Genomic DNA, 10,000 nt, shown 5'->3' with positions numbered 1-10,000 from the left:
GTGTGTGTGTGTGTGTGTGTGTGTGTGTGTGTGTGTGTGTGTGTGTGTGTGTGTGTGTGTGCGCTTGTTTATACCCCTATGTCTGTCTAGGCAGCAAATGGGAAAGGTCCACATCAAATGTGCGTGTGTGGCACAGTTTACAGCAGGAGTGAGCCTATTACCACTCCGGGCAGGAAATCCCAATGAAACACCAACATAAGCCCCTGACTTAGGATCAGTGTGCCACCGCACCGCTCAGCCAAACTGGGTGAAAGCAAAAATCACCTAGGCAGTTCTGAGATCAGTATTGAAGGTCAGGTTGCTCTGATACACATGGCCATCAGCTATCAGTGTTGTTTGGATAAGGCTGAGACAGTAGTGCAGTTCAGTCATGCCCCAATTCGTGCAGTACATCATGAACAATGCCGCTGTACATTGTGCAATAACTTCTATTCATTAAGTGTGTCCGTGCCTACGTGCATGTTGGATGACTAATTAATGATGAGTAATACCCCGAGGAATGAATACTCATGGTGTGTGTGTGTGTGTGTGTGTGTGTGTGTGTGTGTGTGTGTGTGTGTGTGTGTGTGTGTGTGTGTGTGTGTGTGTGTGTGTGTGTGTGTGTGTGTGTGTGTACTGCTCACCTGTCTGGGCTGTTCTGTGGCGCGCTGCAGGTCTGTCTTGACTTTGTTGCTGGGGTGGTTGACCACTTTGGTGACGGGCTGCTTGAAGATGGAGGCCGTCTGTCTGATGGGGAGCGCCGTGTTCAAGTCAGGCTTGCCCTGGAGGAGGCAGGGAGGGAGAGAGGGGTGGAAGAAAGAGAAAGGGGAAGGAGAGGGGGAGAAAGAGGATTAGTTCTGGATCCTCAGAGACAGCCGGACATTAAGACACAAACCAAAATGAAACAGAATGGAACTTCACGCCAAGGCATCGACTCTCATGCCTTCGTGGGCATGCTGAAAGATGGCCATCTTGAAAGAGTTGGCCTCCGCAACTTAACCCATTCATGACTATTGGCACACAAGGACTTGGATTTGGACAAAATCCATTCACCTATTTAAAAGTGCTAACAAATATCTGTTGCTGATAGAAAGACAGTGTATCAGTGAACGGTGTATGTCCAGACCAGAACCTTCGATCTGAGACTTTAGACCAAATGTCGCACACACACACACACATGCACAGTCTATCTATCTATCTATCTCTCGCTCTCGCTCTCGCTCTCGCTCTCTCTCTCGCTCTCTCTCTCTCTCTCTCTCTCTCTCTCTCTCTCTCTCTCTCTCTCTCTCTCTCTCTCTCTCTCTCTCTCTCTCTCTCTCTCTCTCTCTCTCTCTCTCTCTCTCTCTCTCTCTCTCTCTCTCTCTCTCTCTCTCTCTCTCTCTCTCTCTCTCACAGTCAAAGACAGGGTGAGTAGAGTGTGACTCCACTACTGTGAGCCAACTAAGGCATCTCACCCTCCCACACGCACCTCCAGGAAGTGGGCGTCGTAAACTCCTTTCTAATCATTCAGCATGGAGACACACGTTTACAACCCTACAGTAATAAACACAGGGCAGGCTATACGTTTACTGCGGGGGGCATTGTAAATGCTAGAAGTTCAAGATATTCAAAATACCAGTGTACAGTATTCGTGGGGTTAGGAAGGGAGGAACGGAGAAAGATAGAAAAAAGGAACTGTATTGGGGGGAAAAACAAGAAAATAGAGATAGAGAAGGAGTGTATGAGTGAATAAAAACGTACAAAGGAGAGACAGGGTAGAGGGAGAGAGGGAGAGAGAGAGAAAGAGAGAGCAGGAGAGAGAGAGTCTTTAATCAGATGTAGATCGGAATTTAGAGGACATGCAAAAGGTCCTGCGATCGCGCAAGCAGAAGCTCTGCATTAGTCAAAACAAAGACACAAACAGACTGCTGATACCATGATTCCACTGTGTGTGTGTGTGTGTGTGTGTGTGTGTGTGTGTGTGTGTGTGTGTGTGTGTGTGTGTGTGTGTGTGTGTGTGTGTGTGTGTGTGTGTGTGTGTGTGTGTGTGTGTGTGTGTGTGTGTGTGTGTGTCAAAGTGCGTACATGCGTGCATAAGTGTGTGTGTGTGTTTGTGTGTGCGTATGAGTGCACATCTGTGTCAGTGTGTGTGCGTACGTGCGTGCATGCGTGAAGCCACTGGGCCACAGGGGCGGAGAGATCATCCAGAGAGCGAGAGCAAAAAAAGGGGAGGGAAAGAGAAAATGAGAGGGAAATAGACAAAGAGAGGGAGAGAGGAAAGAGAAGGAAAGAGAACGAATGAGAGGGAAAGAGAGGGAAAGAGATGAAGAGAGTGAAAGAGAAAATGAAAGGAACAAAGATGTGTGTCGAGCTCTGCCAGGGTTCGGAGCTCCAGAGCTCCAGAGCTCCAGGCCCTCCCACACACATTCCTGCAGCCGTCCCAGAGCAGAGCCACCACCGAGGGCCAGCGGCCACGCAGGAGCCCCTGACTGACGACGCGGCGGTCGGAGCGACGACAGACCAGAACGGCCTGGTAATGGCCTCTCTCTGGCTCTTTCGCCTGGACCTTCAACCCTCACCGCCTACACACACACACGCAGGCACATGGTCACATACGCACGTCTCTCTCTCACTCTCACTCTCTCTCTCTCTCTCTCTCTCACTCTCACTCTCACTCTCACTCTCTCTCTCTCTCTCTCTCTCTCTCTCTCTCTCTCTCTCTCTCTCTCTCTCTCTCTCTCTCTCTCTCTCTCTCTCTCTCTCTCTCTCTCTCTCTCTCTCTCTCTCTCTCACACACACACATCTATGCAAGTGCTTACAAAACGGATGTATCCGCGCATGCACATCAGCGCAGCCGTGAACACACATACACCCACGCATGCACGCACACATACAAAAGCGCCCGGGCGCGCACACACACACCACACAGTCACAAAAACTCACATGCACACACAAATGCAGAGCACGCACACAGACATACATTTAAGGGCCAGAGAAAAGAAGCCAGTCATCATTTTGGTTAGGTCTAGACATAAAAGCATGTTCATTGTAGTCCGTTCCAAGCTTTGGTGGCGGTGGCCTTTGTCGCAAAAATGCCTTCTGTTCCCCTGCACACCCACTCACTCACCCTCTTCCTAACACATAGACTCACACGTGCACTCCCATGCGCACTAGCGCACGCACGCACGCACACGCACACGCACACACACACCTCACTCAGACGGATCACATTTTTATACAGTAATTTTGAACCTTTTATTCTGACCCAGGGTAAAGAGAGCAAGGCATTTGCACAGACAAGCTAAATACACACAGACGAAAGCTAAGCTAAAGAATGACGGCCCACTACAGAGATTGGTTGCGAAGCAGACTTCTGTTGACATTCAGCAGGTGTGGCCATCCCACTTCATTTTCAAGTACCTCAAATAACCTTTACGATCAAAAGGCGTAAAGCATTAGGAGCTGTGGCGGTCTGTGTGTGTGTGTGTGTGTGTGTGTGTGTGTGTGTGTGTGTGTGTGTGTGTGTGTGTGTGTGTGTGTGTGTGTGTGTGTGTGTGTGTGTGTGTGTGTGTGTGTGTCAACAATTGAATGTAGCACGTGTGGATGCAATATTAAAAGTTATCTAAGTGGTCTTCCCTTGTGATTACAGTATGGTTATAATCTGTAGTGTGTAGAATAACAGCCAGTAAAAGGGACAGAGGGTAATGTTGGGAAGTGTGTGTGTGTGTGTGTGTGTGTGTGTGTGTGTGTGTGTGTGTGTGTGTGTGTGTGTGTGTGAGTGTGTGTGTGTGTGTGTGTGTGTGTGTGTGTGTGTGTGCGTGCGTCTGTGCGTGTGTGTGTGTCTGTGCGTGTGTGTGTGTGTGTGTGTGTGTGTGTGTGTGTGTGCGCGCGTGCGTGCGCGCGTGCGTGCGTGCGTGTGTGTGCGCGCGCGTATGCATGATATTATGGCTGAGCGCTACAAAACTAAGCGCTATGTTTATGCTATGTGGATCGAGTCCAGCTTAGCCAAGGAGTGGCATCGGCGTACAATGGTGAGGAGGGCCCTTCGAGAGGACTCAGTCCAAGGGGAGAAACGAGAAGAAAGAAAGAGCGAGAGAGGAGGACAAACAAAGACAAGCGGAGGGGTGGGACGGAAGAAAGGATGGGAGGAGGAGAGCAAGAAAGAGAGAGAAAGGGGAGAGAGGCAGGAGAGGAAGGGAGGGGGAGAGATGGGGGGGGAGTGCGAAAGACAGAGAGCAACAGAGTGGAAAGAAGAGAGGAAGGGAGGGGAAGGGAGTACGAGAGAGGACAAAAGGCGGGAGGAAGAAACGGAGTAGGGCAGGAGAGACAGAGAGAGAGAGAGAGAGAGAGAGAGAGAGAGAGAGAGAGAGAGAGAGAGAGAGAGAGAGAGAGAGAGAGAGAGAGAGAGAGAGAGAGAGAGCGAGAGAGAGGATAAGACAATGAGAAAAAGAGGTGAGAGGAGAGCTGAAGAGACAGGGTTGATGATGAGTGTTGAGCAGGCAGAGAGGAGGGCCAGAGAGCAGTCCCCAGGGCAAAGAAAAAAACGAGTGCTGAAGAGACTTTAAGGCACAAAAAAACACATTCAACTCCACTACAGCCACTTCTCCAATGATATAAGAAGTGTGTGTGTGTGTGTGTGTGTGTGTGTGTGTGTGTGTGTGTGTGTGTGTGTGTGTGTGTGTGTGTGTGTGTGTGTGTGTGTGTGTGTGTGTGTGTGTGTGTGTGTGTGTGTTTTGCACCCATGCTTGTGTGTGTACGTGTATGCTTGTGCGTGCATTGCTACCATGCTTGTGTGCTTGTCTGTTTTTGCAGGCGTCACATGCATGAGGGCCGAGCCTCTGCATTCTTTAGATATTATCTAGACAGCTCTGTAGACTGACCAGGGCTAACACACAACGTGCACACATGCACACGCAAACACAAACATGCGCGCACGCACGCACACACACAGACACACACACACAAAACAAATAAAAAAACACATGAACGCACAATAATGCAAAGCATGCGTGTTCACACATGTACACTACACGCACACAGACTTCTGGGCAACAGCACACACGCACAGTGTGACAAGCACAAGCACGCAGGCACACATACACACGCACGCCTGCACGAGTATGCACACGCACGCAAACGGACGCACGCACAGCAAAAAGGCTCGTTGGCTGCCTTGTGACATGCTGAATGTTACAAAATAAAAAGGTCTTGGGCCTTTGATTCTCAGTAGCAAGAAATCCACACTAACGCACATGCACGCAGACACAGACACAAACACAGACACAGACACAGACACAGAGACAGACACAGACACGCGCACACGCACGCACGCACGCACGCACACGCACACACACGTACAGGCACGCGCATACTCACACACAAACAACTCACATTTTGTGTGCACATTTCACTTGTATTTTCTAACAAGTGAAATGACCTAATTGCAATGTAACGTTCAATCTCAAGTGTAATTCATCTGCATACCACTTCTGCTTGCTTCAGTAGGCTACACATGGGAAACCACAACGCTGTTCCTCCAAATACATCAGTCTCGTGCAGAGTGCCAAAAAGGTATTCGGATGGCTGGTCAGTTAAAATGAGCAGAAGAAATGCACTCCGGCTATGCATTCGTATGAATGAACTAACCTAACATAATTTCCCACTCACTACGCACTTTAACCTTAATGCACTTCATTATCTCAGCATAATCTGTACTACAGTGTAATGTCTGCTGAGCACCTCTCTGTTTACTGTTGTCTCTGTTTGTGTCCATAGTTATATTTAACTTATTGTATGTGCTTTGCAGCTGTGTGTCTCTTGTCTATTGTTTGTATTTGTTTTGTTTTTGATGTTGGGGGATATACTACAACAAATTCCTACCAACTGTGTGTACATGACAAATAAACTCTTGAACTTGAACTTGAATGAATGGTGGTGCACGAATTACACTTGCAGTGTTTTTTCCCGTAGCACCACACCTGCCCAAAGACCACCTACTTGGTACAAGAGCAACAAATTGCACAGTGCTTGAAGCATCACGGTTATACAGGGCTGCTAGCGAAAACCTGTTCTGTGCCAATGCCATCTAGAAAAAGTAGAAAATGCAGTTGACCTCTGTTCTTGTATTGGACCTGAGGCCACTCGAAACTGGAGTACGCACACGCACACACACACACACACACACACACACACACACAACCCTGAACGCAGTAAACCCAGTCAGACAATACACTTGTGCACACGCGCGCGCACACACACACACACACACACACACACACACACACACACACACACACACACACACACACACACACACACACACACACACACACACACACACACACACACACACACACACACACACACACACACACACACACACACACACACACACACACACACACAGCCCGGTTGCCAGAAGCTTCTGGAAGGGTGTGTGTTTCAGCAGGCCTCGAGCTGAGTGGTACTGGTGGAGTGCACTGCGTTCTGCGGTTATCTTACAAAAAAAACTAGAGAGCTCGGAACAAAACATGACGATTATCCCCCTTACACACTCGCACATAAACACAAATAAACACACAGAAACGCATGCACACACACACACACACACACACACACACACACACACACACACACACACACACACATCACACTCCCACACAGTTAATGTTGCAACTGCTACAGAAGGTACCGTAAGCACATAAACACTAACACACTGCATGACTGCCTTCAACAGTTCACACACGCGCACGCGCACAAACACGCGCACACGCACACGACACACAAAACAAAAGTCTCTTTCATACACTTCAAATCCTGTTTGTGTTCCAGGTGAAAACAAAGAGGTATTTGCCTTCAGATAAATATTACAGAGGTTAAGCAGCATGTGCCCCCAATTCGTTACAGGAGGACGTGGCGTGACGTACGTGCGTGTGTGCATGTGTGTCTCCCACAATGCAATGTGCTGCGCGTGTTTGTTCAGAGAGACCTCAAAACCAAAGTTGCTTACTACATTAGCTACTTTGTTGTTTTCAATGCATTTTCCCATTGGCAACTACCGAAGTTGCTAACAGGCTAACAACTTCTCTTTTGAGAAACTCACCCCAGAGTTGTAAGCCGCATGATGTCGTACTTGTGTGTCGTTTTTTCAAGATTTAGTAACAGACACATGTGTACACAAACTAGTAGAATGAAGTTACTCTATTCTACTAGTGTGTGTTAATGTGCGGTACACGAGTGTGTGTTAATGTCACTCTAGGTAGCGGACATTATCTGTCTGAGCACTGATCTTCTCTGTGTGCAAGAAGATATATGTGGGCACCCACATGGTACAGATGCAAATGCTTGTGTGTGTGTGTGCGTGCGTGCGTGCGTGCGTGACACGGCATGTGGCGAGCCATTTTGTTGTTAACTTGGTGAGGACTTGAGCCGACATTTGTTTATGACTAGCGCCCATATTCCATACTCCAAAGGGGCGAGTACTTGCCATAATGAACTCGCCAGAACGGAAATCTACACACCATTGGTGCTTTCCATGTACTCATTTTGAGCCTCATACGTACGTGTATATAATTATATGTGTTTGAATGTGGACTATGTGTAATAGCATTATAATTCACACAATGTGCTAAATCAGATGGAGTGTGTACTGTATGTGTATGTGCATGTGTGTGCGTGTATGCGTGTTCATGTGCGTGTGTGGATGTATGTGTGTGTGGATGTGTGTGCGTGCGTGTGCGTGCCTGTGCGTGCGCATGTGTGTGGATGAGCGTATGTGTGTGTCCATGTGTGTGTGCGGCAGAGCGTTCGTCCCGTGGGAACCAGTGCAGCTGAAGCGCTTAGGTCTGCTAGGCGGTAATGAGCATGCTCCGTTTCTCAGTGTCACTCAGCTACAGTACAGGGCTACGGTTAACCAAACACACACACACACACACACACACACACACACACACACACACACACACACACACACACACACACACACACACACACACACACACACACACACACACACACACACACACACACACACACACACACACACACACACACACACACACACACACCATCTGTCTCTTATATACACATGGGCCTAGCACCACCCAAACTCAAGTCTCATGCAACCATATTATATAAAGCTCTTATTATATGGCATGCACACGAATCCTCCACACACGCACGCACGCAGCACGCACATGGATGCAGACTGGCAATGCATGCCTAGGCACCGAGACGAATCTTTCTCGTCAAATAGCGCCAAATACTCTACCACAGTGTCCATCATTAGATTCCGCTGTCCCTGTGCCGAGACCAAAACGTGAAACTGAACAGGACTCATCCAGTGGGATTTGTTTTCAACAGTCTACATGGAGAGAAGAGGAGGGCTATGCATGCATGTCTACATATATGTACACCCTGCACAAATGCAGCAAAGAGCAGAGAGGCAGAAGCAGCGGCGGAAGCAGCAGAGGCAGTCGTGCATAAACATGGGGGGAATGGGGGAATGAGCTACACAGCTATGTAGAGTGGGGGTAGCAGACTATGGCAAGGCGACACTGCAAGAAAAAAAAGACCCTTTTACTCCGTTTCGATACAAACTCATCGACAAAATCACCCTTTTTCACCGCGTTTCAACAAAATAGGTCGACTTCCTTTTGCGTCGCAATGTTCAAGGACACGCCTTATTTCTGTGTTTTGCTTATCAAGAGGCATGCCTTTTGACGTGTCAGGGTACTGTATATGTTGTGTGACGCACAGAAAACATGAAATGTCAATTGTTGATGCAAAAAGCAGCTTTGCAAAAAAATTGAAGGTAAATTTGTTTTGAAATGTGAAGGAATGTCGCATTTCCCCAGCAGTGTCGGCTGCATGCACTTGGGTCAAAGACGTATAAGGCCTTTGAGAGGTCCATTTTTAAAATACTTCAAATAATAATATATTTGCCAATTTTCTAAACATTTGGAATGTAGTCTACACATGCATGTGTGTGAAAACTTCAAATAATGATATTTTAGTGCTTTTACACTCAAATGAATAGGGCAACGACCTTAAAAAAGTCATTTGGGGCGACCGTGATTTATCCCAAAATTAATAGATTTCCTTAACATAACTTATATTTTAATAAGTATCAGTAATTAATTGAACTGTTTAAGAATGATATACTCATGTGTCCTTTCATTTATTGCAAATGATGTTAAATACATTTTATCGATAAGGGCAGTCTCCCCCTCATAAAGCAATTACATATTGTTTTTTACTCATACAATCCATAAAGCTTATTTAAAATATATAGGTATAGTATCCACTTAATCATGTTATACCAATGAATTATATTTCATCCAAAATGGACAGACATGATTTTTTGAATTTCCTACAGAATTGAATATTGTCGGTCGCCCCACATGACAGGTGGTCGCCCCACATGATGAAAACAGCAGGCAATTAAGGTTTTTCAATGATTTTGATAGTTAAAACACATTTAATACATTTTATAAAGAATCAGCATAACTTATCCAATTTCATTTCACATACAAACATTAACAGTTTCCTTACTATTACTGACAACTCCATTTTGAGTCAGAAGGTGGGGCAAGCGGAACAATATACTGCAAAGCATTACACGGAGCGAGACATAGATATCATATTAATATTTTCAATACTAAAGCATTTAACACTTGGGTATAACATTGAAAAGCATTTTCCTTTTTCATTTCATTAATCACTGAAACATACAATGTTTGTCCTTTCATTACTATTTCACTGAACAGTTGATCCGCGGCCTGTAGCGAGCAGTCTTTTCTTTGCTTGTTATTGGGGCCATCTAGAAGAAAGTTATATAGTTAAACATACACATACTTAGAAAATGAATTGAAAAAGTAGAATGAATGCTTAATATTCACACATTTATCTGATAAAAACACAATAATCAAAAAGAAGTTGGCCTAATCCTGGTCATCTCTGAAGTAGGATAGAAATTATTGAAATTTAGAAAACATATATATTGAACTATAGAAAGCTATTTAAAACAACTAAATGCATATAA

General features: G+C 46.2%; 1 protein-coding gene across 2 annotated transcripts in view; it reads right to left on the bottom strand.

Annotated features, from left to right (window-relative positions):
* Positions 1 to 10,000, bottom strand: part of mbd2 (methyl-CpG binding domain protein 2) — a 74,800-nt gene that overhangs the window by 34,923 nt on the left and 29,877 nt on the right. For both annotated transcript variants that reach the window (XM_063210975.1, XM_063210974.1), the window contains exon 3: positions 624 to 761. In XM_063210975.1, the coding sequence (XP_063067045.1) occupies positions 624 to 761 (138 nt within the window). The remainder of the gene's footprint in view (positions 1 to 623; positions 762 to 10,000) is intronic.

The sequence above is a fragment of the Engraulis encrasicolus genome, chromosome 11 (genome assembly GCF_034702125.1).
Source record: "Engraulis encrasicolus isolate BLACKSEA-1 chromosome 11, IST_EnEncr_1.0, whole genome shotgun sequence".
NCBI classification, from domain to species: domain Eukaryota; kingdom Metazoa; phylum Chordata; class Actinopteri; order Clupeiformes; family Engraulidae; genus Engraulis; species Engraulis encrasicolus.
The sequence above is the reverse complement of the archived record's forward strand: the minus strand, read 5'-3'. Positions and strand labels throughout refer to the sequence as shown.